The sequence below is a fragment of the Trachurus trachurus genome (genome assembly GCF_905171665.1).
Source record: "Trachurus trachurus genome assembly, chromosome: 9".
NCBI lineage: Eukaryota > Metazoa > Chordata > Actinopteri > Carangiformes > Carangidae > Trachurus > Trachurus trachurus.
The window spans coordinates 17,489,669-17,516,851 of NC_139895.1; the positions used below are offsets into that span (position 1 = coordinate 17,489,669).

At 40.9% G+C, this 27,183-nt stretch overlaps 4 protein-coding genes across 5 annotated transcripts; 3 read left to right on the forward strand and 1 right to left on the reverse strand.

Annotated features, from left to right (window-relative positions):
• Positions 1–12: 12 nt before the first annotated feature.
• ubox5 (U-box domain containing 5) lies at positions 13–5,226 on the forward strand. Of its 2 annotated transcripts, none has more exons than XM_083978337.1 (7): positions 13–66; positions 1,003–1,066; positions 1,879–1,980; positions 2,399–3,171; positions 3,291–3,916; positions 4,027–4,215; positions 4,826–5,226. In XM_083978337.1, exons 2-7 carry the CDS (start codon positions 1,013–1,015, stop codon positions 5,035–5,037), a joined length of 1,956 nt encoding a protein of 651 aa, XP_083834463.1. In that variant the 5' UTR covers positions 13–66; positions 1,003–1,012; the 3' UTR covers positions 5,038–5,226. The 2 variants fall into 2 exon arrangements, with proteins under 2 accessions (XP_083834463.1, XP_083834464.1); XM_083978338.1 differs by having other exon boundaries at positions 42–87.
• A 2,129-nt stretch (positions 5,227–7,355) lies between these two features.
• On the forward strand, positions 7,356–8,832 carry avp (arginine vasopressin). Its single transcript, XM_083978781.1, has 3 exons — positions 7,356–7,502; positions 8,245–8,449; positions 8,574–8,832. Exons 1-3 carry the CDS (start codon positions 7,380–7,382, stop codon positions 8,708–8,710), a joined length of 465 nt encoding a protein of 154 aa, XP_083834907.1. The 5' UTR covers positions 7,356–7,379; the 3' UTR covers positions 8,711–8,832.
• A 7,327-nt stretch (positions 8,833–16,159) lies between these two features.
• Positions 16,160–20,734, forward strand: slc35d2 (solute carrier family 35 member D2). The gene is made up of 12 exons (XM_083979573.1): positions 16,160–16,359; positions 16,508–16,541; positions 16,625–16,711; positions 16,800–16,867; positions 16,959–17,030; positions 17,425–17,493; positions 17,608–17,710; positions 18,243–18,335; positions 18,437–18,504; positions 18,652–18,730; positions 18,955–19,037; positions 19,376–20,734. The coding sequence occupies exons 1-12, from the start codon at positions 16,232–16,234 to the stop codon at positions 19,506–19,508; spliced, it is 1,017 nt and encodes a 338-aa protein (XP_083835699.1). The 5' UTR covers positions 16,160–16,231; the 3' UTR covers positions 19,509–20,734.
• Positions 20,735–20,883: 149 nt separating this feature from the next.
• On the reverse strand, positions 20,884–24,541 carry znf367 (zinc finger protein 367). The gene is made up of 5 exons (XM_083978385.1): positions 24,109–24,541; positions 23,070–23,220; positions 22,702–22,821; positions 22,151–22,289; positions 20,884–22,006 (listed from the first exon to the last, which is right to left on the reverse strand). Exons 1-5 carry the CDS (start codon positions 24,382–24,384, stop codon positions 21,748–21,750), a joined length of 945 nt encoding a protein of 314 aa, XP_083834511.1. The 5' UTR covers positions 24,385–24,541; the 3' UTR covers positions 20,884–21,747.
• Between the last annotated feature and the right edge of the window lie 2,642 nt (positions 24,542–27,183).

A 27,183-nucleotide genomic window follows, 5' to 3' on the forward strand; every position in this document is an offset into this window, starting at 1 on the left:
ATCGGTTGCTATCAGCTAACCCCTGTAGTTGGTCGGAGGAGCAGTTGAAAGAGTCGAAACACCCAGGTTTGTCAACGAGCAAGCAAAGTAAGCTTTGTCAGCTCAGTTAGTTTATTTAAAATGAACATTCACATTGCCATTGTGTCCCAGCAGCAGCAACATTGAGCGTGTTTGAAACGCACCTGTTTTCTTTAGCTTGCTGTAAAATTGGCTATGTTCAGTTTAAGTTAGCTTTGCAATAACATGTGAGCAAATTGAGGTTAATCTATGTGTGAGGTTCAAAACGTAAAACACCTGGCCTAAAAATGTGTGTCTGCAGAGTTAGTGTACGGTGTCGGTCAGTTTGGTGAAATAAAAAGATAGTTTCCTGTGGCTAGATGAGAGGTGAATCCATCACAGCGCCTGTGTATTTACGAAGTTAATTCAGCCCCAAATTCCTGTTATTTTCCATCTCTGGTTAATAATTTCGTCCTTAACAACACGCTTAAATATAAAAAAAAACACCCAGTAGGTTATACTACAAAATATGAAACGGGAGAGGCAACTAAAGGCCACATTTTAATATCTGGCTCTCACAACATCAGAGTTATTCTTTTTTTTGTTGACTGGCTGCTTAATCAGCTAATTATTTTTAACAGGTTAATATAGATTTGTCTGTAATTTGTAATAATCGTCTAGAATTTGCCTATTTCATTGCCTTATAATCGATAGACCAGATGACACAAGTAGAAGTCACAACATTACCTAACACTATATGAGCTTACCTCTTTGAACTAAAACAACCATTGTATTGAAAATTGTGAATGAGAGGTGAGTCAGACAATCAGTCCGTGAAGGTCATCTTGTAAAGAAGTCAGAGCAGAGGTCTTACGTGGAACTAGTAGGTGTAAACACAACAAAAGTTTTATTCACTGAATGCATCACTTTGCCTTGACCTTTAGGCTGATCATAATGGACACAAGGAAATTTGTGCGGGTCTTCACTCAGTTTGTGTCTTCACAGGTTGGAGAATATGGTGGTGAATGTATGTTTGCCACACTTTTATACAACGGCCCACTGCAACAAGGTGCGATTTACTCTATGGATATTGCATGTTTATATCATCTTTTTTTTTTTTTATATGTACACTGTTTTCCTAACTGTAGCCTACTAACCGCTCAGTTCTTGTTGCAACACAAAGCTGACATGTTATGTTAGTGACAATGACTCACTCGCATTGTGTCTTATGAGTGCACCATCCACGTTATTTTACCCCCTTTTGAAAACTTGAAAAATATGTCCAGTACATGAGGAGACGCAAAGGAAGAATCACTGAATACGAATGGCAATGGATGGAGGTGGAGGGGAGAGATATGAAAATAAAGAAGTAGAGGTTGACGAAGTGGAGTGTAGGAGGCTGAATCACACCTGACCTTGCTATGTTCTTCTTATTGGTATTTTCTGATCTGATCAGGGCTGTATTTTCTCTATTCTTTGAACGAAAGATGTTCTTTTGAATTATATTTTCTCACTTCACCTTTACCTCATCCTTTTCTGCCATTCGGTCTTTCATATCTTCACCACTCCTTTCACATGATTTTTGGATTTTTCACGTCTTTTTCATCTTTAATGCAATGCAGGAGTCCAGGAAACGTACATTTTTCTTAGAACAGGTTGTATTTCTGTGACATATTGACAGCATGCAAAAAAATTCCCATAATGAGTTCACTAACACAGGATTGGAGGATTGTGATCTCTTAAGATGTGCTTCGTTTATTCTCTCTCTCTTACGTATAGGTGTATTTATAGTAGTATGTACCCACACCATATTTGTACATTATTTACTTATCATTATTGCGCTAACATAAGATTTTTTTCCTGTTGCCCTTCAACCTGCAGCTGTGTGCAGATGGCTATGATGTCACAAATCTTGTGTCAGCTGACCCCATTCTCCGGAGGCGAGGCTTCAAGCTGGAGTACTTTCTACGTCCTCCTGTACAGGTAAAATAAAGTTATCGTACTTTAACTCAACTATACTGAGAGTTCCTACTCTTGGCAAGAAAGTGATTAAAAACTATTATTTTTATGGATTATTATGAGCCGAAAATAAGAAAAGGTCAAACTCTGACCTCTGACAAGCTAATGTGAGCTATTTCTGAGGGACACTACTTCTTTTTGATTTGAATAATTAAACCTTTGAAAGAGAATTTGAGAAACTATCATGATAATGAACTACAATAATGAACTGTTGTTTCTCATCTGTCTGATCTGGTCATTTTCTCTACAGGCATTTTCTCATACTTTTAGAAAATGTATAAAACTAATAGGGTTATGATCTGCAAACACTTATGACTGTAATTAATAAATGAATGTGCATTTTCCTACTACTTCTTACTCTTCTTACTTCCATTCCTTTCAGGTGACGTTGAAGTTTGGCTTCCAGGTGGAGCTCTGCAGGGTTGATGTGGAGCTGTGGCCCTGGGGTATGGACCGAGGACAGGCCTGCAAGAGACTGGAAATCAGCACCAGCTCTGACCCACTTCCTCCCCAGAGTTTTAGCCAAGGCCACAGACAGGTTGAGCAAAAGGAGCAAAGGCAGGTAAAGGACCAGAGTGAACAGGACCAACAGAAACAGGGCTTTGACAGTAGAGCTGGCCAGAGTAATGGTCACCAGTGGGGTTTTCAGGCCCAACAATGGGGTGAAGAGACACCAAATGGGCGCGGACATGTACGGCATGCACACAAGAGGCAGGTGGCAAACGAGCGTCCTCAAACAAACACTGAATCCAGCCAATCAGAGTCGGAGTTTAAACTGGTAGGTCGTTGCGAACTTAGAGAGGAAACCCCAGTGTGTTTTTCGCGTTCAATTTATAGTCCCCGGCCTCCATTCCTCTCTCGGCCCCCTCAACAACCTGCAAACTGTCGGCAAGAGGAGCTCTGGAGCCGGGGGCTCCTCTCGCTGGGCGCCGTTACACAACTTCGTGTGACTTTGCCGTTCGGCGGTGCGGCATCTGCTCTAGGGCTCAAGGCTTTGACCGTGTGGGGGCAGCCTGCTCGCTGCTGCCCCGCTGAAGAGGTGGAGAGGATTAAACAAGTCCACGAGGCCAGTGAGAGACAGATCCCACGAACTGCGTTTTTTGCCCCCTCTGTCAGACGAGCCGACCAACCACATCAAACAGACAAACCTACCAGGTATGTTTGTGAAGCACTCTTTATATTTAATTTCCCTTTTAATTATAGTTAAAATAAGGCATAAACAATGAATTTAATTAATTAATTTATCTTCAATGTTGGCTTTTTGCTGGACTCAGCACTCTTTCTACCCCAGAAGAATTCCTTGACCCAATCACCCAGGAGGTGATGCTGCTGCCTATGCTGCTGCCCAGTGGCGTGTCAGTGGACAGCAGCACTCTGGAGGAGTACAAAAAGAGGGAGGCCACGTGGGGTCGTACCCCGAACGACCCCTTCACCGGGGTCCCATTCACTTCAAACTCCCAACCTCTTCCTAACCCCCAACTGAAAACCCGCATTGACCATTTCCTCCTGCAGAGAGGGGAGGTGAGGAGGGACGGGATGTTGGGGAGACGGGGCGAGGCAGAGAATCCACAAGTCTCGAGACTTGTAAGCTCCAAGGTAGAAGGACAGTCCCAGGACTCTACATCTCTCAACAAAAGCTTCACTAATACTTCAGCTCACTATAACGCTGGAACTACAGACACGAAGAGGACTACACAGATAGGAGATACTGGATTAGGAAATACGTCAGATAACGGGAATCATCCATCTAATTCCAGGACCGATACTACACAGAGTGAATCAGAGTTAGAGAGGCGAAAAAGAGATCGCAGTGGAACCTTTAAAGAGTCAACGGAAGAGTTAACAACCGAGAAGCAACTCCCACCTCAAACAAAAAGGCCAAGAAATTATGCAGATTCTGGTGAGTATGACATTTTCACTAAGAGTAAGATCTTAAAACCTATTGTGTGTTTTTTTTCCTGCTGACGTGTCTTTTTCATCAACATTTGCTTCTTCAATATGTTACTTCAGCCTCCAGCTGCAGCTCGCATGAGCAGCGTTTGTCATCCAGCCTGGATGAAGCTCTCTTCTCCGCCCTGCAAGGCAGACCATCCTTCACCTCAAACTTGTCCCAGCAGCAGAGGGTGGTCACTGCCGCCTCAGGACCACCAAACACCACGCAGCACTGCCAGAGTTCAGGCTCTGCAAGCGTCTCTACAGGTAGGATTGGTAAAAATCAGTATTCTACAAAGATATTTTGAACTTTATAAGAAACTACCTCCTGAGAGGTGGCATTAAAGGCTTTGTGGAGTACTAAGGGGCAGCTTGAATGGATTCAACTGGTGACACTGCACCAGAAAATGTCCTGATAAATTTCTTAAACTATGTCTGCAGCATAATGAGAGAAGGGAGAAAATAAGAACGTAGCTTGTGTCTAAATGCATGTATTTGTGTGCATCGTCCTCGAGCAAGTGAACTATAGCCACTTTCAGACGAAAGCCCAGATCTCCCATTTAAATGAATAGTAGGGGAGCCAGAGAAGAAAATAACACAGGATCAGTCATTAAAAAGCATCAGTCAGCCAGACCCACTTGAACACCATCAAGTAAAACTTATAGTTTCTAGTACTTTATAATGTTAACAACACCATATTTCTTCTGATAACAAACAAAAAATAAAATGTGTGGCATCATAACACTTGAACAAAGTCTTTCCATATAGTATGACAAACAGTTTTTTTTTTTTTTTTACAGTGTTTATATTATATATTGATATTGATATTATGTCACATCTCACTGGTGCTGATTTCTCCCTCACATTTGGTCGCCAGGTGAGAAGAGATGCTCCGCGTGCTCCTGCTCGGTCTCCGTTTACTCCACGTCTGTGTCATCCATCTATCGTCTAGCCTGCAGTCACTTGCTCTGCCATGCCTGCCTGAGGAGGCAATCGCATCCAGTCACCGCAGTAACACCCAATCACATCCTGTGTCCCGCCTGCCAAAGCCCTACCCCGCGCAGTGACATCATGCGTGTGCATCACTGATGGATGGAGCAAAAAGGCAAAGTAACGGACTTCAAAAGCCTGACAGGAAGAGGACTGGTCTTAAGGTGACGACAGGGTTCTACCTCAGATGTGGCGTTTACATGTTGTGAACTCAAAATGAATGGAAAAAAAGATTAAAGCTGAAAGAATAAATTCCTATTTATAGATGGTTCACTGGGTTTGATGTCGTCATCTGCTGCTCTTTCCAAACAGCTCCCAAATCTCTATCTCAGCTCCGTTATTGATTCATTTCTAATTTTTTGTATTATCATGTAGTAGTATTTTATACAAATTCTTACCCTTATGTTACCCTACATCCGAATACTTCCAGCAGAAGTCCAGCAGTAAATTATTCTTCTTAGACTTGCCTTGAAGCTGTGGTCTATCAAAATCAGACTGCGCAGACGAAACATGTTTTTAATGTCCACAACTGAAGAAAGGCCATCAGTGAAAGCAAAGACCTTTACTAAAATCGTGCGTGGGGAAAAAAAAAATAAAGTCTTGTTCTGATATTTCTTCCACCTCCTCTCCCCATCTTAGCGTTTTTCATTCAGCATTGAAGTCTAGGTGCAGCCTTGGTTCAGCAGCCTTTGTTGACACACTGGATGGATGTGCTGAGGATACTCAGAGAAAAAGGTAGAGGAACAAAAGTACCCAGAGCGGGAGGCCAGAAAAATTAATCTGAAAATCGAATGGACCCAAGGCTGAGTGGTTATTGTGCAGAAACAGACAGGGTCATGCTTGGCTCAGCTGACCTCCTGATCCTCACCTCGGACCGCTCCCCTCTATTCTTCTTTTCTCCATTCACCACTTCACAGTCTCTACACTCTTGCTCAGGTTTTGTTTTCTAAGTAGCGTAAATGCAGGCAGGAAATGAGGTGATGGCTCATTTTCTATGTGTTTGTATTCAACTGTCAGCACCGATTCCCTCAGTGGCAAGTGTTTGTCAGGCACCATGAAGTGTTTGGGAATTACATGTGCGCACAGTGCTTTCTGACTGAGACTACATGTCCTTGCCCACATATTCTTTTTCTACCTCTTAACGCCTCACCCTAATCACCTCTTTGTGCACAAAAAAGCGCAAACAGAGCAAAGTCAGGAGGGAAAAAAAGTATTTATTGGGCTTTACCATCACAAACTGCCTAATTTGCATGTTGGTCTCCCTGACGACAACAAGCTTAACCGAGGTCGTGATCCTGTATCCGCTCAATAAACACAGACTCAGGAGGCAGCTCTGCATGTGAAATCGGGTCAGCTTCACTGTTACAAGTGGGCGATAAATCACTTAAATGATATATCAGACTGTGTGTTCGTAATGGTCTTTTCTGCTTTACACATGTAGCTGATGTTTTTTTATTCCAATACTTTAAGATTTCTCACAGGAAGGAGTTTTCTATATGATCTTTGTATAGGATCACAGAAATGTCTTACACAGATTTTTCATATTGTTGAAGAGTGCAGTAATGCATCATGAGACCACATTATGTTTTTATTAAATGACAGGGCTTGAATGCTCTGGTGCTAATTAAATACCTCCTTCACACCTTCACCTGCTGCCTCTGATGCTCATTTATCACTTATTGTTAATGAGCATCACAACAGCTAATTGGGGAGATGAAACCCTGAGCATGCAACAAGACACAAAACAGAATTATAAACTGAAAATGTATCTGTTTATTTGAAATGCTAAACCTGTTAGGGTCTCTAATAGTCTTAAGTTACTTCAGATAGCTAATTTGTGTGAATTAGAGGTTGTCATGAAGTTGGCAGTGTTTCCATCAGGTGACAAAAGTTAGACATACGTGATGAGCAGCGGCAAGTTTGACAGCTGATCTGTACATGATCGTCGTTGAATGCGCTTAATCAGTCTCTCCATTGCTCTTAATCTAATTAGTTGTCCACAAACTCCGATTAATTGTTGACGTTGTGCCATTTTAATGTGCTCCCGCCACCTCCCGCCTTTAGAAAAGTTATTTTTTTTAAATAAGTAGCGCAGTCGTGAATACAGGGAGAACATCTGCTGTCATTGTTGTGTTCTTGTGTACATTTGTTAGATGGCACACATCTGATGCAGAGCCATATCTGCCGCGACCCCTCGCGCGCCGGTGGCCTTCGGGGCGCGCGTGTGTGCGCAAAGCAGAACACTACACACGGCGCTGACGTCAGACGCGGGTGTCAGTCGCTTTGTCTGATCCATGTCCGCCTGCGCTTATAAGTGAGGAGTCGACCGGGACATCGGTCAGACATCAGCCCCCCAACCCCAACCAGGCGGAGGACACACACACACACACAGCCTACACTCAAGACAGGTACGCGGCGCTCATCCAACAAACACAGCAACGATGCCTCACTCCCTGTTCCCGCTGTGCGTCCTGGGACTGCTCCTCGCCCTCTCCTCCGCCTGTTACATCCAGAACTGTCCCCGAGGTGGGAAACGAGCGCTGTCGGAGACGGGGATCAGACAGGTGAGGTTCATTTACCTGTTCTCTCTGCTTTCTGTCTACTGTAGATATCATCTTTGACTTTGTTAAGTTTTTGTTTTTTTTAATGCCTTTGGGTGTCTTGGATTGGAAATGTCCCAAGTTGGGCCAATACCTATATTATAGATGGGCTTCAGTGTACTAAGACTTTTATTGGATCTTATTGAATGTCACTGATGTAAGGGTTCAGATGGGTAAATAACAGTCATTTAATGGACTAAAAACTAAACAAATAGCATAAGAACCACATTCAAATTCTATAATATTATCAATAACAATCTTGTGTAATTGTCTGGGTTTGGCAAGGCAATAATTTACGCTATTTTAAGTCTGTGGAATAGTTATTAATACATTCAGTAAGATATTGTTGTGGAATATTTATGTGTGAAAACTACAAGATGATCTTGAAGTTGTCCGTCGACCGGACAATATCAAGGTGTCTGATATTGTTTGAAGACGTCATGCACACCAGCATGACATCTGGATTGTAGAAGAAACAGCTGGATTGCAAAAGAAACAGAAACTGCATAGTGTGATGCATTTAAAGGTTTTTTAAACCTTTTAATTCCTGGTGTAGAAGTTAAGTGTTTAATTATTAGCTTTTTGGTCTAATACCATGTCCTTTACCAGTGTTGATTGAATGTGAGGTAACATTGCACAATGCCCCAAAAAATGTGACAAAAAGAAACGATACCTGAGTGATGCTGAAATCTATTCAATTCTCCAGTGTATGCCATGTGGTCCTGGTGACAGGGGCCGCTGCTTCGGCCCCAGTATCTGCTGTGGGGAGGGTCTCGGCTGCCTCCTTGGCTCCCCAGAAACAGCTCACTGTGCGGAGGAGAACTACCTGCTCACCCCCTGCCAGACAGGAGGAAGACCCTGTGGATCTGAAGGAGGACACTGTGCTGCCTCAGGACTCTGCTGTAACTCAGGTACAGATTGGTGTGTTTGTCATGCTGGGTGGAAGTTCAGTCTAATAGCAACTAGTCCATGTTTATGAATCTCCTCTCCTTTCGCCTCCCCTCCCCTCCTCATACTCCTCCTCCTCCCTCTTAGAGAGTTGTGCAGTGGACTCTGACTGTCTGGGGGAGACTGAGGCCTTAGAACCAGTCCACGGCTCTGCGGGGAGATCGCCTGCAGAGCTGCTGCTCCGCCTCCTTCACGTGGCCTCCAGAGGACAGACCGAGTACTGACGCTGCCATCCATGGAGGTTCCTCTGCTCCTCGGGGCCTGGAGGTGCAGCAGAAATGAAGATGGTCGTCTCTGTTCCACTGTTAACTTTGAGATTCAAACCTTGAACCAATAAAATACCAAGTCAAACTTTATTCTATCCACCCTCTCTGCTGTGCTGATTCTGTAAAGACAGTATTTGGTCACAGATGGAGAATTGTGCTCAACTTGTTTGCTGATTGACGACTTCTATCTAGATCCAGGGGTGGAGGAATCACTGTAATGTTTTAATGTTTGTTCCCAACTTAGATATGTATATATACTGATGCACATACTGTAAACAAAGTTAAATCTATATGAGGGGGAAATCAGACACCTCAATGCTCCATTTCCAATGAGTGAGTTGTAGCAGAAAACTCTGTAAATAAGCTTGAGCAGGTACTTCTTGTGTATTAGAAATTGTACTGTATTTTGAAAATGGGGAAAAAACAATACAGAAACGTATCACCACCAAAACGAATCACTGTTGTCTGTTCACTTTATCCTCAGGCTCAATATAATTACATCTTTAGTTGATGATGAGTCACTGCAACGTTTTAAGTAACCACCTGTTTCTGTGTGAAAGGGAGAACGTGTGAAAATTTGAAAAAGAAAGTAACAGTGAAACAGATTAATTTCACTTGAGAAGTCATCCTATAATTGCCAGAAGACACAGTATGTAAACTAAATGTGAGGATTTAGAAGAGGCAAAAGTTGGGCTTCCTGGTACTTGAAGTTAAGTAGAAGTCAAAGGAAGTTTATTGTAAAACGTTGATTGAGTGAGCCAGCTCACACCGCAGTGGCTGCAGCAATTAAATAAACCACAGTTTTGATGTGGAGTCAGTGCAGCCCTTTCATCAGTCTCTCCACCTTCACACCTCTTTTGATGTGTATCAACATGTCTAACCTGCGTTGGTGAAGCAAAAGCGGATTCCAGTTGTCATAATCCTTTTGTTGCGGTGATTGACAGCCAATGGATCTGCCAGGGCTAATGGCCGTTTATCAGTGATGTTCTTTAGATTCAGCCTGGGACAAGACCTCCCACATTTTGACAGTTATTTGTTGCAACATATCAATAACGTTAATAATATGTTGCCGACACACTTTCGCTTTCAAATTCATGTGTAATGGAGGAGCATAGATTCACATGATCATGTGGTAGTTTCAAACAACATGTGTAGATTTTTAGCTTGCAACCTGTTTCTGTGATTTATAGTGGTTTTACTCTTACAAGATGTGTCAGCCAAGAATGATATGGTGGCTGTTAGGGCTCAACTCACTGCAACTTTTGAAAGCACATGTAGAGAGAGACAAAGTGCTGCATTCAGGAAACAACTTGATGAAACTGACAAAACAAGCACTCACAGCACAAGATAACAGAAGTTTTCCTGGGGATACAAAAAAAAAGAAAAAACAATTGACATTAGCTTTTAGCCAGGTTCATCCCTGAAACTCTTCTGTTGTGTTTCTAGAGATGTTTGATTTGTAGCACATGTGTTTGCATGTGTATTCTTAGATAGCAGTGAATTAATCCCTCAGGGCCACTGTAGTATGGTATAATTTTATCCAAAAAACTGTTTGATGGATTGTCAGATATCTGTGATTCCTACCTAGAGTATTAGTCCTATATGCTGTGGTCGTCCCAACCTCTCTCTCTGAATTTTAGTGAGGTACCTTTAGACATAACTACTAGATAATGTTCAGTGCAGACATGTAGTATCCAACAGACACATTCATACTGGTGGTTGTAGGTTAAATGTCTTAACAACTACTGGATTGATTACTGTGAAATTTGTTATTCCCAAATTTCATGATAATCCCTTACTCATACTCCATTAAGTATGAACTGAAATAACTTTAGTGATGATTTACTTTCAGCCATTTCCTGATTTTATTTTGTCCTTCGCCTTGGTTTCTGACCAAAACCTTCCAAATTAAAGTACTGCAGTGCTTATACAACTTCACAGAGTCACAAGCACCACTGTGAAACGTCCAAGTGTGGCTGTCAAAAAAATACTTCATCCAAAGTCTAATTGAAATGGAAAAAGCATGTTGTCAAGTAACTTTGATAAAGCATCCGATGTAGTCAGACCAGTCCACAGTAGCTTGTTTTATAATTCTAAACAAATCATCCGGATTAAATGTACAAAGAAAACATGTCCTACTTGCTTAGACAGGAGGAAGTCTTGTGGATTGAAGGCTTTACATGGAACCAGGTATTTAGTTTTGCTCAAAGTTGCTTTTGTCTGCTACCACATTACCAACGTTCCAAAAAGAAGACCAAAGAAACCAGCTCAACCAGGGAAGTTCCCCTAGAAAAGTTTCATTGATCATTATTATTATTTATTTATTTATTTTTACTATCATTGTCTTGTGTGCTTGCACGCTTTTTGAAATTGGACAATGTGCGACAACCACACATGAGAACACAATGCATGGGAATGTCTTTTTCCACTGCAGCATTTGGTCAATTTACCATCAAAGGAGGTTAGAGCTTTCTATGTATAAATTGACATATGAAATAGGTGATATCTCTTATTTCTTTAATTTTTATGCCGGTGTTTGACTGAGCTGCAACACAATACTCAGGCAGGGATTTGTCCATAACAAAGTTTCAATGCGACCTCTAACTTTGACCCATATTCTATAGTTATTGAGTCTGCGTTTGGAATTCACAGAGTTTTCAATCAAGCTCAAATAAAGTTCTGTTAGTGGTTATTAAACTTGTCTGAGCCTGTCTGTGGAACATACTTGTACCACACACTCATCTAGCACTAGACAATGTGACTGTGCATGTGCATGTGCGTGTGTGTCTGTTTGTTTGTTCGTTCAGCACCAGTATTTAAGCTGGAAGGATCAGTTTCCTCCGCTCATTCGCTCTGCCATCATGGATCTGAAAGTTGCATTTGTGATCGTCTGTCTGTGTGCTTTGGCCATCACCTCCACTGAAGGTAAGAATGACAAATACCTTTGTTAAAACATTTGAATTTGAATCACTTTTATGTGTTTACAGGATATCTGCATTCCGTTAAATAAGTGTAGGCTATATTTTGGAAAAGTTACGTTAAGTTGATATTAATGTGTTGCTATGATATTTATTTTACATGTGCATGTGTCGTATAGGATGTACATAATCTTAACCAACCAGTTCATAATCAGAAACTAGCTCTTTATTATTCTCATCCATCTGCTTTGTCATTTCATTTAGTTTCAGCTTGTTGACTTTAAACTGATGCTTGTAATCTGTTTCTTTCCACTATTCTTACCATGGCTCTTCCTCTTACATTGTAGCTGGCATCCCAAAATGTTGTGTCAAAACAAGGAGGATGGTCAGAAAAGAAATGCTGATGAACGTGGAAAGACAGTATGAACAGCTGAGCGGCGGTATCTGTGACATCTCTGCTCTGGTGTAAGTCACTTCACTGTGATTATTCATTCAGATCTTGGTCTACGTCGTCAGTCTATTCATGAGCTAAGATAGGAAACTAAAACACATTTCTGTCTCTTTGTGTGTCTACAGATTGTACATAAAGGACATGAAGAAGCCCATCTGTGCCCATCGCAAACTAAAGCCACTGGTGGATCGTCTGATGGAAAAGAGATACCAAAAGCTGAAAGCAGCTCATTGAGATCATAAGATGGAATGAAAGATCTACTGTGTCCCATTCTTTAAAGCTGGTATTTACAAGGGATTGTTTTCATCTGGGGAATTTCTTTGTGATTTATTTTTTATTGATTATGTGCAGGGCACTATTTTGTACTTCACATTACTGGAATTAACCTTTACTTTGTAATAAGAAATGTCATGTAAAGTTTAATGGGATGTGTAGACTGTCATCAATGTTGTGATTTATGCTTATACTGTATGTAAGCTACTCTATGAAATATACCCATGGATAGAGACTAATAGGTGGAACTTTATGTGTGAGGAATATAAAAACCACTGTAGATTAAAGTATATTTTTTTGGCTTTTCATCCCTCTATTGATAACCGGGGCCGCCTGCAGCGAGGACTGTACATGGGGCGCCCGCCCGCTAGTTTCTGAAATGAAAGTAAAATGGGTTTGTTCTCTGGTGATGATGTAACCCACATTGTAATTCTTCCCTTGACACAACGATCCAGTGCACTGAGCTCATTTATTTGATTTATTTTACTTTCTGTTACTGTACCTAGATAACTTTTTGGATGTACTGTATATATATTTTTTTAGAAACAAAGCAATTGGGAGTTCTGCAATCTGGGTCCAATGAGAGATGTAAAAAAGTGTGAGTTGTAAAAATCAAGACAAAAAAAAACTTTTTTCTGTGTATATTTTTACTTTTATATTTTTATAATTCTCTTATTCTCATTTAAAGAAGATGTTGTTGTCCACAAAGCACAAACATTTTGTCAGACCTATCTTGTAAACCAATGTTTCAACCTGCCAGATTACATTTTAATTGTTTGCACCTTTTTAAAATTAATAAAGTATTGATTGGAGAAATTGTCTCACTTTCTCATAAAATTCAACTGGCTCTGCACCATTGCGTAACAGAAAGGAATCAAACCTGACGTCAAGTGTTGTAAAGAAGTGACAGTTAAATAATCAAAGAAAATGTGCACAAATCCAGACATGAAGAACTTTTATGTGGGATTTGGACTGGAATGAAGTAAATGTGCAAATTAACAGTTTTTCCTTAGGCAACAGCCAAAGGTCTCTACATCCAGACAGTGCCAACAAATCCAAAAGTTCCAAACCAAAAGTAAAGTAAAACATGCATTGATAACAAGACAATATAAGAAAAACAACCTTGATGCATGGCGTCCTTTTTGCTGATCCGTGGATCACCCTGTCGTAGCTTCTCTTATGCTGTATAAATAACATGTGAAAAAAAAAAAAAAAAACAGCAGCAGATTACACTAATCAGCCCTGCAGTCATTCAGGCACATAAATCTTCAAACTTTCTCAGAGAATATGAGCGTACGAGTCAGAGCAAGTTCATCCAGTGGCAGTTAAATGCTTAATTTCCTTCATCAGAGCTTTGAGGTCAAATCGAAGCAGCCAAAAAAGACAATTAGGCTCCATGACATCAGCAGCAACAGTGTATGAAAAGAAAGTGACAGATGGGGCTGCAGGAAAAAGAAGAAACAAAAAACCCTCACAGCTCTGTTGTCATTCTCAGCTCACTGACTCTATCAACTCACAAACTGTCAGAAACCATTGGAGGAAGCTGATTTTGCCTCAGGACAGTAGAGTTACTCACCGTCAGGTCATTTTTGTTCAAACAGGCAAGTAAAGCTGTGCATGTGGTCACCTGCCACTTGTTAGCAGAAGATGCTTTCGGTTCCGCTGTGAAGACTTTGCAATTCAATAGTACCCTCTAGTGGAAATATTGAAGCGTACAGGTCACTTGTTCCTATCTTCCTGACTTGCAGATGTCCATGCAAAGCAGCACCACGTTCTGGATACACTGCTTCCCCCTGAAACACTTTTGCTCAGGAAACTGACCCAGAAATGTAACACAATCCGTCTTGCTTTGCTAAATATCTTCTGGGCCGACTCCAGTAAATGCCTCACTGATTCTGAATATCAGAATTCAGATCTTTGGCTTTCAGCACATTGTCAGACTTTGTTTTGTTAAACCATACATATAATTATCAGTCTCTCAGGCACACCTATTGAGCAACAGCATGTTAAAATTTCTGCTCAGACTACTGACTCTAGCCAGCTACATTTAAGAGAAGCAGTTTGTCTTCCAAAAAGCAGATTTGTGGGTGAAGCACAGTTTGACAGAACATGCTTTGCCTACTTGCCCACAAAAGTGTGACAGCTACTTTATCTGTCAGTGTTTAACTTGGCATAGTCATCAGAGAGCTGTATAGTCTAGTCTCAGAGATGTGCTGCACAGGTGTTGTTTAATGAGTAACAACCTACTAGTCCAGTCTAGTCTACAAAAGATATAAAAACTGGTATGTCTGTTGGAAAACAGTTTGTTGTTCTCTTTCTGCCTTTAATACTCTTTTAAATGTTCCGTATCGATGTCTTCTTTTTTTATCTTACAAAGCAAGTATAAGTGCTCTATATTGTAAATAATGTGAAAGTATCAAAGTCTGTAATGCCAGAAATCCACGTAGCACAACCGTCATGACTTCCAGAATTTTGTGTTGTCACAACTACACAGATTGATTGTTAAAAACCACAAAAACATTGTAGCCTACTACACAAATGGAAACTTTAAATTATACACAAGGAAGGTGTGAAATATGGGACTTTTAATATTTATTTTTTTACCATTAGTGAATGTATAGGTCCATTGGGCTTTTTAATCTGGCCCATCAAATATTGGTACAAAATAGTCCAAATTAAAGCATGTGTCTGAGCATGTGTCTGTGTGTAACATACTTGTACCACACACTCATCAAGCACTAGACAATGTGACTGTGCATGTGCATGTGCGTGTGTCTGTTTGTTTGTTTGTTTGTTTGTTCAGAGCCAGTATTTAATCTGGAAGGATCAGTTTCCTCCGCTCATTCGCTCTGCCATCATGGATCTCAAAGTTGCATTTTGCCTGTGTGCTTTGGCCATCACCTCCATTGAAGGTATGAATGACAAATACCTTTGTTAAAACATTTGAATTTGAATCACTTTTTACAGGATATCTGCATGCCTTTAAATAAGTGTGTATTTTGGAAAAGTTACCAAGATATTAATGTGTTGCTATGATATTGATTGATTGTGCATGTGTCGTATAGGATGTACTTAATCTTAACCAACCAATTCATAATCAGAAATTAGCTCTTTATTATTCTCATCCATCTGCTTTGTCATTTCATTTAGTTTCAGCTTGTTGACTTTAAACTGATGCCTGCTATCTGTTGCTTTCCACTATTCTTACCAAACTGTAAACTTTGATGCACTGGCAAAAAAAAAGTTTCCTTTCATTTCTAGTTAGTTCAGTTCACACACACACACACACACACACACACACACACACACACACACACACACACACACACACACACACACACACACACACACACACACACACACACACACACACACACACTCTCCATCCATCTGATAGTGGCCCTCAAATTTTAAAACTCATTGTGGCCTGTGAGGAAAAAGGTTTGCCCACCCCTGCTGGGTTTGGGAACTGAGTCTTATCACTATAGTTATACAGATAAAACATGAGAATAAGAACAGTATGTCACATGCATACAATTTGTATATAGATATAAAGGTATTCTTTAAATTAATTTCATGTCAAATTGTTTTATATTATTACACTGCATTGTATCATAATGAGGAAGTACCCTGATAACACTGGTTGCATCCCCTTCTGAATAATGCAAAGTTGCGGGGACCACCCACTTGTCTCTTCTTCCTGTGTGGGCGTTTACAATCGGTTGACAGGAAACACCAGCAAAACTTGCAGTGAAACCAGGAATTACTCCGCCTTAGAGGGGGGAAAAGTAATTTAATTTAATTTACTTACAAGCGGGTGTTTTATTGCGGATTATAATGTCTACCAAGGCCTGTCAAGTAACTGTTGAACACTCCGGACTGCACAAGTTCTTGTCGGCTGTGTTTTACGCCGGCAGCTCGTTTCTGATAACGGTGGTGAATAAGACGGTGCTGACGAGTTTCAGGTAGGTGGCGCTGTGTCGAGCTGTCAACCACTGTTATTCACACTGTCAAGGCTCACGCCCAGAGGAAGCGTCTGAGATTCACCTCTCTCTGTGTGTGTGTCTGTCTCTGTGTCTCCCCTCTGTTGTTTTTTATGTGTGGTCTCTGCAGGTTTCCCTCCTACCTGTGTCTGGGTATTGGCCAGGTAAGATGTCCCGGATGTGGATGTTTGTTTCTTGTTGCATCACGCACAGATTGACTTCACAGTTTCCCCTTTGCTGCTTCCAGATGATCGTCACTATTGTTGTGCTTTATGCTGCAAAAAAGACCAAAACAGTCCAGTTTCAAGATTTTGACAGAAGTATTCCCTTTAAAGTAAACATTTTTAATTTTTCATCATCCACACACAATTAATTATATTCTATTTCCCATGATCCATCATTACACACTATTTTCTTGCCAGATTTTCCCTCTTCCTTTGCTCTATGTCGGGAACCACATAACAGGACTGGGCAGCACCAAAAAGCTCAGGTTGTTATTTCAATTGACAGATTTTTGGTCCCTTAATAACCCAGTTCTCTTGATTTACGAGCTCTTTCCAAAAACATGTGATCTTTTACAGTTTACCCATGTTTACAGTACTACGGAAATTCACCATATTAATGACAATGATCTTGGAAGCATATGTACTCAGGTAAGACAAAGAAACACTTAATACTGTTTGATTTTGCACTCTTACATAGATTGAGGGTTTGTCAGAATTAGACAGGATCAGGCTTTCCAGTGCAGGGAAAGAAGTAAGATGTCAGATGTAGAGGAACAGCGTAAAATTAGGCAGTGGAAAGACCAATGCCCATGGGTGAATTATTGAACAGGCGTACTGGGCCCAAGGGGTCAGGGGTCCCTGAGCCAGAGTCTGTGACTCTGTGTCCAAAGAGACTGTCAACATTTTTTGGTGAGAGGTCACAAAGAGGGAGATACAAAAACAACCATAAAGTGTCTTGGAATATATTGCATTGTCTTCAAATTGCTTTGCTTTGTTTGGTTTTGATCTGAATCTTTCAGCATTCCTTTCTTCTACTCCCTAGGAAAACATTTCCAAAACATATTATTTACAGTGTCATGGCTATAGTTTTTGGTGCCATTGTTGCTGCAAGGTATGATTTCTGTCTTTCAGTGTAGAATTATTTAAAGACTGCTCGAAGGATTCAATTCGGTGCAGACTAGACATCTCTGCTTTCCCCTGATCTTCCCCTCTCCTCTATTGGTAGCTCTGACCTGGCCTTCGATGTGGAGAGCTACACCTTCATCCTGCTCAACGATGCCTTCACTGCTGCCAACAGTGTATACACTAAAGAGAAACTTGGCAGTGAGGTAAAAACCCTCCGTACATCCTGTGTGTAGATGATTTACACTGTATGTTCCTGGTAGTTTCTGAACAGTCAAAGGCCATTGGAAAGGGCCAAGTACCAGAAAAAGAATGAGGTCATAGCAGAATGTAACACTGCACAGCCATCCTGCCAAACAAGGGCGATTTCAAACTTGTTTCTTTGTTCCTTTATTTTGTCATAAAACATGACAGACTTGTTGGACAGACTTGGTGCTCAGATTTTTAACTTTGGCTTGATAAGGCGGTGGCTTTGAGTTTGTTCATCCACCCGTAAAGTAAAGAGTATCTTGAAAACACCAGTCTCTCTAGTAGCAAATACATGTACGTACATGTGGGAAACAGCTGGATCTTTGCCCCGTAGTGTAAAAGTCAAATGTAAACACACAGTAAAAGCAACTACTTTTGAGTTTTGCTGTTTGTATCACAGGAATCTTCACAAATGTTGTCTGTAGTTTGGACTTTGGTCATATCATGTCTAAACCCCCACCCTTTTTTTTCTTTCTTTTTTTTAATAAGGGCCTTGGGAAGTATGGCGTCTTATTTTACAATGCTGTGATCATTGTCATCCCCACTCTCTTGGCAAGTGCATATACTGGAGATTTACACAAGGTACACACGGTAACTGTAATCTCATATAGTCTCTCTGGGTGCTTGTGGATGATTTTCCTGCCATGACTGATGTGTGTGTGTGTATGTGTTCTGATCCACAGGCAGTCGCTTTTGAGGACTGGGTTAAAGGCACATTTGTTGTCTGTTTCTTGATGTCCTGCTTCATGGGGTATGTCGTTATAATTCAGTTCAAACTCTTCAGTTACTCTTCAAAAACACATTGATTTTCTAAAGATTAGACATAAAAACGTAGCTCAGCTCTTACATCACTGCCTCAGTCAGTACAATTTCTTAAGACTTTGCTTTGTTCTTCCAGGTTTGTGTTGATGTATTCCATAGTCCTGTGCAGCTATTATAACTCTGCACTTACTACCACAGTGGTAGGGGCAATAAAGGTAAGAGCACACTGATATGAACACTATATTTAGACATGAACACACGTTGCATAACCCCGCCAAGGTTAGACAACCCTCCAAATTGATAACTCTAAGAATAGTAATAGTACTAATAAGTGTTTTTTAGGCCTATGACTGAATTGTACAAATATGTGTAATTAAGTACCGGTAGGCCTATTGTAATCTCTCATGTCCTTCCTATCCTTCTCATAACTTTTCATCAGAATGTTGCAGTAGCATATATTGGCATTTTTGTGGGTGGAGACTATCTGTTCTCCTGGACCAACTTCCTAGGCCTCAGCATTTGGTAAGAATGTGTTTTCCCATCCACATTTGTATTTATGTAGGCCTAATGTTTTATATTTATATATATTTTGTAATATAATAATCGCTTGTCACCAACATATTGTGTGGAAACTGTCAAAAGAATTTCATCAAATGATCACATATGCAGCCACACTATTTCTTTAGCAGTGGCATTGTGAAATATATTTCCATTGTGTACAGGGTTGGACACTTTAATACAAAATCAATTTCATGAATGTTTTATCAGTGACTAAAAGTCAAACATGCTTGAGTAACAGCATACATAAATTGTATTTTTGTTGGCCCAACAGCTGATTGTGTTTATCTTTTCCTTTGCAGTATGTCAGGTGGACTAGCGTATTCATATTTCACATTTAACAGCAAGTCGACACCTGGAGGAAACACAGACACAGCACAAGAGCTAAAGATTCATATTACTGAAGATTCAACACAGAGGCAATCCACCAGCTAAATGGACGTATTTTAACACTCACCACTTGGTGGCATTGTTCTGCTTCATATTGGAGCATAATGTTGCTGCGACATTGTAATATTTATTCAAACCAAATGAAGGGATTTCTATTGATACATTATACCGGTGCTTTCTATTTAATTCAACTGCTAAATCATCCAGAGCACACCAACAAACGGGTCCAGGGTTCAGTGAATGTTTATTGAAGACCAACAAGTACAACAACAGTGTGGACAGTCTGTCAGAGAAGAGAAATCTTACCTTTAACATGTGTAATAAAATATCTACCAAGCAAGCAGGATCACTCTATGCATGTCACAAACATGAAAGCTGTTGGAAGATGTTAGAGAAGGTGGGGGGGACTGAAACTAAAATTCAACTTAAAAGCTCTCGTATAATTGTGCACACTGAATATTCTAACAAACACAATGTGTATATATATTAAATGCCATAATCTTTCTCAGACCACAAAATAGGCTAAGGGTTAAAAGCAATGCTTCAAAAATATACTATAACTGGGTACAATAGATCATTTGGTGTTTTGATTATCAACAATTAATAATTGGCTTTTCCAGTTTCACTGCAACTTCATTAAGGGTAAATTTGTAAATCAGACTGAAATATCACAGCTCGAGTGACAGGTTGTTGTTATGTGGTGGTGCTGCATGTTTCCGGAAAACAACCAGGAGCAGGGCAGTTGTGAGAGATGTCATACAGTGTTGAAGGATGTAGTGTTGCGTGTAAGATTAAAAAAATAAAACAAAACAAAAAAACAGCACTACACAAATCAGTTTATAAAACAAACAAACAACGGGTGCCATTTCCTGGACACTTGATACAGATCTAATCTTCAGTGCATTGCAAGCTTAATCCAAAACTTAATAGTGGGTGTAAGTGCTTCATCGAAAACCAATGGGGTGTCTAAATTTAAGCGACAGACTTTTAAAGTCGTAAACAAATTTCCCTTTACCCATGAAATGATTCTAGTGCTCTCGAACATATGAACAAAATGTTAGCCAGATAAAAAATATATATGGTAAAAATAAATACCTCATAATTTAAACTTTGAAATGAGATGACAGACGCACCCCACACTGCAACAATCTTGTGGCCTCATTAGACCTGGTCTGCCACCTTTTAATATAAGAGGTGACTAACATTTATTGTCAAACGTCTCCTGTCTGGGTGGAACGTATCTTGTTGGCCTGCAGGTTTTTATCCAAAATCCTTGTATCTGTGAGTAAAACTGTTGTTAAAATGGAAACACAGCATGTCCTGAAAGGTTTTCTGGATCACTTTACCCCCTGGTACAATATTCAGAGGACAGAAGGTGGTCGCCGTGATGATGTCAGGAAGATGTGGTTATGGATAAATAGAGATAAATGGAAAAGCTGTAAAAGTTTGGATTTTTTTGGAAAAAGCTTGTGGCTCACCAGACCTCTGGATTAGGCTTGCAATGATCACCTCTCATTCGCATGTAAGAGTTACCATGTCACATGTCAGGACCTTTGCCTCCCTTTCGTCCACCTTTGCTCACAACATTTTTTTAGAGAGAGTTGTACTGGCGAGGCTGTAACTATCTGAACCTTTCTCAGTCCCATTTCCACCGCCACTTCTGTCACCAGTGGCAATGAAACTGTGCTTTACAAGGCCGGAGATGAAACCCTGGGAGCGTGTCGAGAGGTCATCTGAAAAGTCAGAATGCAACTTGACATTTCCTATGTTTGACAACACCCTGTATCGTTCTGTCCATCTGAGCTTAATCCATATATACATTAGTCATACACACTCTCTTACACTCACAATATACTTACAAAACTCGTTACCATCAAAGTGCAAACAAAACAAATTAAAAAAACATAAAAGGTACTCTTTCTTTGCCTATAGAAGACAGAAGAGAGAGAGACATTCTTCATATAGTCAAATCTACAATTATAGCAGCCTAAAAGAATAAAATGGAAGCTGAATAAGGTGCTTTAGCTTGTGCCTTCCTGGTGCTGTGAGGAGGGGGGGGTGGGTTGATGAAACTGTGCGTAACACTGATCTCAGACCAATTCTGTCTCAAAGTCCGGTTTCACAACTTGATAGAACAAACTAAACTTCGATCTGTGTTTCTGAATGATTCTTCTTTCCTTTTTTCTTTTTTTTAGCTACAGCACATATTACAGGAAGGCGGGTTGGGAACTGAGATAGGAGGGGAATGGAATGGGAGTCCAGGATCAGGAGGTGGGTCGGGGGTTTAGGCAGACAGGTTGTTGGCCAGCTCGATGAGCGCCAGAGCGCCGTGGAGGCGTTCTCGTTGCTCCTGGAGGCGGCGCTTGGCGGCTCCTCCCTGGTTGCCTTTTTCCTCTTCTGCGGTGTCTTCCTCTTCCCCGTTCTCTTCATCCGATTGGAGAAACTCCATGGGATCCTGCTGCTCCTGGTCCTCTGCTCTCGCCTTGCCCTGCGGCTTCACCTTGGTGGTCGTGGGTGCACGCTGCTCTCGGGTTCGCCAGTACCTGCAAAAAACAGAAGATTATATTATTAACATTGCCTCATTACTACATTGTAGGCATAAGGAGTTGTCCTCTGCATGCTTAGTGAAACTGCTTGGTCCACCTTTAAAGTGACAGTATGTGCCGTCTTGTGTATTATTCACTTACTTTGCCAGCCACTCTGCCACAGCCTTGTTATCCACAGACTGGGCCTTCCCCTGACCCTCCTTTGGTTCTTCCCTCTTCAGACGAGAGAATGGATGCTTGGGGCAATGACGATTGGCATGGGTGAACCGATTGCCACATCCTGTACAGAAAGCAACAAGTATGAATAAAAACAGTAATACAGTAAAGGTCATGCATTCTTTGTGATTTTATATAATCTAAAATGTGTTATGCATGACCTTTTTGTGGTTTACTGCTGTCATGATCTCACAGTAAAATGAATGAAACAAATAATATATCTTATTGTTGTTAAGAGTCGGATAAGAAGTAGTAGTTTTCAGCTACTACAATTAGTTCCACAATCAGCGTCGTGTTTCCCAGGTACTTTCCAAATAAAACCCAGCCAGTTAAACCTCGAAATAGTCACAGAAACTGAGCCACATTTCATAACAGCGGAAAGTACCCTAAAACTGAAAGTTCACAAACTTTGACTTTATTGTTTGTCAGAAAAACAATGCTAAAAAACACTTTTCAACTCCTTACTGAGGACCCACCTTTCTCTGAGCAGACAAAGGGTTTTTCCCCGGTGTGCAGCCGCTGGTGCGTCTTCAGCTGGCCACTCTGGACAAATGCCTTCCCACAGTTTGGATAGTCACAGAGATAGGGCCTCTCTCCTGGGGGGGTTAGAAAGGATATCATCATTAAGGTAACAGCGCTGTTAGGGTCATTCAGTGTGTAGTTATTATGTGAACACTAACACCATAAAAAATGTTGATTAACATAATTGTGCCACATTCTGCTCAGCTTGCTACTGTTACAGGTGTTTGCACCACCTTCCCTTTGTCTGGTAATGCAGGAAGGAGCATTATGCAATCACAACCTCTTTTCTCAAGGCACCTGTTTGCCTCGCTGTCTCTCTCACCTGTGTGTGTCCTCTTATGAGCCTGGAGAGACTTCTCCCTGGGAAATACTCGGTTGCAGATGTTACAGCGGATGCGGCTGGATGAGGTCTCTCCCTCGGTTATCAGCTCTCGCACAGTGTCAGCCCGTGGACGGCCTCTGCGGATGCCATCCTGAAAGCAAGACAGCACATAATGTTTTTTACTTCAATTCAAAAGCCATCACAGAAAAAACACTGTTAACACTTGTATGTACACTGATAATAATATGAATATTAATGAATTAATCCATCAATTAATTAGTAATTATTATCATTTTTTGTTATTGTCATTAATAATAATAATAATAATACATCAAGAGACAAGGAAGAAAGCACAATTCAAACTGGCAAATTGTGTTTATACTGCTTTTATTATGCATATGTGTACTATTACCGCTAATATTATACATTCGATGCAATATGAAGATGAAATCAGTCATAATTTCCTATGATGGGCTCACGTGTTGCATGGCAGCACGTTTGACCGGTGCAAATCATTCACATCCGGTTACATTTTTGGCGCGCTACTGTGCGTCACAAATAAGCAGCTGCTCCAGATTCAGGAAGTAACCGGGGTTTAAAATCCACCATGTCACACCCTAATGCGCGGGCGTTTTTTTTTAAATGACTCCCAATATCGGCCATGTTAAGGCTGTGGCAAAACATAAATTCACCACTTTAAGTAGCCCCAACTTAAATAATTCACTTATATTTATCTCTATGTTGTATTATTTTTGCTTTGGCCACTCAGTTTGAGAGAGTTTGCGTTTTATAAAAGATAAGCCATAGGGATAATCACGCATGCAGTCTATCTCACAGCAACTGGTGTTATTATTAGTAGTTACATGTTTTAAGTGTTGCAAATGTTGTTATGAATGTAGCCTACTGCTGTATTGTCAGCGAGCTCTAACAATAGAGAAGTAACTTTATACTTTCTCTTCTGCTCATTCAAGGCAGAGTTAGTCTACTGCAGTCATGCCGCCTTGTGAGCACCGTGTAACGGTTGCAACGAGCCTCCTACCTTCATCTGGTCCGGTGAGGGATCCGTGTCCGCTTCTCGGGCTGTCTGGGTGCCGGTAGGGGATGAAGCCCCGCTCACCGAGCCCGGGCTCAGGGTCACATTGTGGGCGTTCTCCCCCCACTTCCACGGGTACACCATGAAGTCGCTGAAGCCGGGGCTCGTCGGTGTCAGGGCTTCCGCTTTTCTCGGTTTGATCGGAGTCGTCTTGATAACGGACACCAAGACTCTCTTGGGCGAGTCGTTGCAGAAAATAACATGCGGGTGCTTGTCGGCCATCGTGTGGGTGTCAAAATGTCGATTGTTTTTGTCTCAAAAAGCGAGCAATGAAACAAACAAAAAAAAGTTGCAACTCTGAATGAGTGCTGAAAAAAAAGTACAAGTTATGAATCGTGCGGCTGGCTTTTCAATCTGGGGTGAATATGTCCTTCATTTCCAGCGAGGAACAAAAAAAAAAAAAAAAAAAAGATCCGTCCTTCGCTACAAAGTATCCTCAACAGATCCAGTCAGATATGAAGGTGATGATGAGTTTTCTTCTTGTTGCAAGCGGCTCGTCTGAACTGACCTGTGTGCGCCCACAGGAGCGTTGTCCCGCGTTGCAACTCGCGCTCGAGCAGCGGACCAATCAGCGCCTGGGATACCACCCTACGTGTCACGGAGAGGAGCCAATGGCAGTGGTTGTAAACGCCTACATAGGAAGAGCGTTAACCAATGGCGAAGCAGAAAGGGTTGACTGAGTGAGACGTTTTCGTCCAATGAGATTTAAACGCTTGACGCGCGCACTCGCACGCTGACATCCAGATTGGCCAATGACGGCGGGCGCAGCGCAGGTTCGGCTGCGACGGACCAATGAGAGAGAAGGGCGGTTAATTCACACCGCGGATGAGCAGATGGCCCCTTTCCCGCGCTGAGGAGTCTGTTTATGTTATTACATTTCTGGTCAATTTAAAGGGAAAGGAAACGGTGGCTCAGAGGCGCCAAAGTTACGTAATCATTAGGGCGGAATTAAGTTGAACAAAGGGTGTACTGTGCGACTTAAAAAGAAAAGGAAACCGAGACCTATTTGAAATTGTGTTTGTGTTATATTAGTGTGCAACATCAGTTTAATCTTATTTCTGTAGGCTATGTTTGACAATGGGATAATTAAATGTAAAGGAAATGTTTCAGTATTGATTTAGAAAACATGTAAAATATATTTTTGTCATATTTACAGATGGATTAAGTCTGTGCAAGGCACCTTTCTTGTCTGTGCAGTGCATCAGAAACAGTTTAACATGTAAACTAGACATGTTTTGATTTTATTATCAAGTTCACCAGTTCACTAGTCGTGCTCACCTCAGAGTAAAAAAGCCTAACAATATTCAGAACCAAATAAATGAATCATGTGAGTTTTTTTTTACAGTCTCTATGGTTCCACCACGCAAAGCTGGGAATGACAGATACTGTGAAGATGGACGGTTAATTCTCCAAAGCAGGGGCAAAAGGTGAAACAAGCAACATTTAGAAAAACTGGCAACATAATGTGAAGGTAAAAAAAAAAAAAAACAGGGCGAGGTCTTTATGCTATGCAGTTGCCATGCAATTGGCGCTTAATATGATTACATATAGGGAGACTATTTACCCAGCCACAGGCCCAAGGATTCAAAACCAAAGGACATGATGACAATTTCTAGTCTATCAGCATTGTTTATTATTAATAACTGTAATAAAGTGTGGTCATTGTGTCCGATGATTTGTTACAGTTTTCACAGTGGTGTAACAGAAGCCTTTTCTGTTTGTCTTTATGTGCCTGGCTCATTGTTGTCGGCCTGTCCGGCTATGTCTCTCAATATTTCTCTGTTAACCTAAAAATATCTCCTCTTGTGTCTGTAAAACATATTGGACCTGGTCCAATGTGCTGAAAGGAGAACTGATTTAGGCTACTGTCAAATGCACTTCAACAGATTAACAGCATGCTCCTAATGTGTTGTGGAAGTGAAAGTAGCAGACTCATTTCCATTGAGACACTTGAGTCTGTAAAATAATCTATTCTAATCAGTTTACCAAGTGGTTCCTGTTCTACATAGCCTAATTACTGTTACACATTAATACTGAAACATTGATATAGGGTACATTTTAAAAGATTCTCCATACTCCTCTATGTTTTGAGACAGTAGCCTATTGAACTTTCCACTTTGACCACTAGATGAAGCTAAAGCACATTGTGCAAAATATATCCTTACTCATCCTGCAAATGAGAATGACACAGCTTAATCACGTTTGAGCTACGGTGATCTAATTTTACACATGGAATATATGGAGCTGAATGTTACAATAGCCTACATGTACATTCATATATGCTTACTTTATGAATATCAAATGAATGTTCATTTATGTAATGATCCATAAAAGGAAATCGGGTTGTGCCAGATTCTAGTATTACAGATGACAATTATGGTGGAAAAAGCAGGACATTTTGATTTTTGCACTGACTGACACTTTAGGCCAAGATACTGTTTATGATAGCCATGCAATGAACACTAACATACAAATTCCCCATTCAGATTGTATCATGACATTGAAAAGTTAAGGGTAGGGCTTACTGAATGAAAACTGATTCCCAAACAGAACTGAGATAATTACGGTAGGCTACTTGCTCAAATTTATATTTAAATGAAGCAGACATATAACTTCTAATAAAGTACAGATAGGGAAACTATTTGATATCTGTATCAAGACCTTACGTTAAAGTTAACATGACTATTACAGTCACTAACAATAATGACAGGTTGAAAAATAAAATGACTATAGTTAAAGCAGATATCAGTGGAATGTTTTTGTTAATATAAGTCCTAAATAGTCCTATTTTCCGTCAGCAATCACTTACATGAAGTATTTCAGCCTAAACACGAGTCTCTCCGTCACTCTGCTCTGCTGTAACCCGAGGAGAAAAATTTCCTTGTGGGATACAAGTGTTATCCAATGAGGAGAGAGAACGGCATGAAGGGCTGTGTGTGCAGCCAAGGGATGCGCGTGAATGTGGTGACGTAGCACGAGGACCAATTGATGCCTGACAAGGGCGGGGGCTGCTAACTCATG

Excerpts from the sequence above, each read along its gene's own strand:
- ubox5 (XM_083978337.1), top strand. The coding sequence starts at position 1,013 with ATGGTGGTGAATGTATGTTTGCCACACTTTTATACAACGGCCCACTGC. Across the intron at positions 1,067-1,878 it reads CAACGGCCCACTGCAACAAG|CTGTGTGCAGATGGCTATGA; the intron begins GTGCGATTTACT and ends TTCAACCTGCAG. Across the intron at positions 4,216-4,825 it reads CTCTGCAAGCGTCTCTACAG|GTGAGAAGAGATGCTCCGCG; the intron begins GTAGGATTGGTA and ends TTTGGTCGCCAG.
- avp (XM_083978781.1), top strand. The coding sequence starts at position 7,380 with ATGCCTCACTCCCTGTTCCCGCTGTGCGTCCTGGGACTGCTCCTCGCC. Across the intron at positions 7,503-8,244 it reads CGGAGACGGGGATCAGACAG|TGTATGCCATGTGGTCCTGG; the intron begins GTGAGGTTCATT and ends TCAATTCTCCAG. Across the intron at positions 8,450-8,573 it reads AGGACTCTGCTGTAACTCAG|AGAGTTGTGCAGTGGACTCT; the intron begins GTACAGATTGGT and ends CCTCCCTCTTAG.
- slc35d2 (XM_083979573.1), top strand. The coding sequence starts at position 16,232 with ATGTCTACCAAGGCCTGTCAAGTAACTGTTGAACACTCCGGACTGCAC. Across the intron at positions 17,031-17,424 it reads TTGGAAGCATATGTACTCAG|GAAAACATTTCCAAAACATA; the intron begins GTAAGACAAAGA and ends TCTACTCCCTAG. Across the intron at positions 18,505-18,651 it reads TTGATGTCCTGCTTCATGGG|GTTTGTGTTGATGTATTCCA; the intron begins GTATGTCGTTAT and ends TTGTTCTTCCAG.
- znf367 (XM_083978385.1), bottom strand. The coding sequence starts at position 24,384 with ATGGCCGACAAGCACCCGCATGTTATTTTCTGCAACGACTCGCCCAAG. Across the intron at positions 23,221-24,108 it reads CCTCACCGGACCAGATGAAG|GATGGCATCCGCAGAGGCCG; the intron begins GTAGGAGGCTCG and ends TCTTGCTTTCAG. Across the intron at positions 22,007-22,150 it reads GTGGCAGAGTGGCTGGCAAA|GTACTGGCGAACCCGAGAGC; the intron begins GTAAGTGAATAA and ends TGTTTTTTGCAG.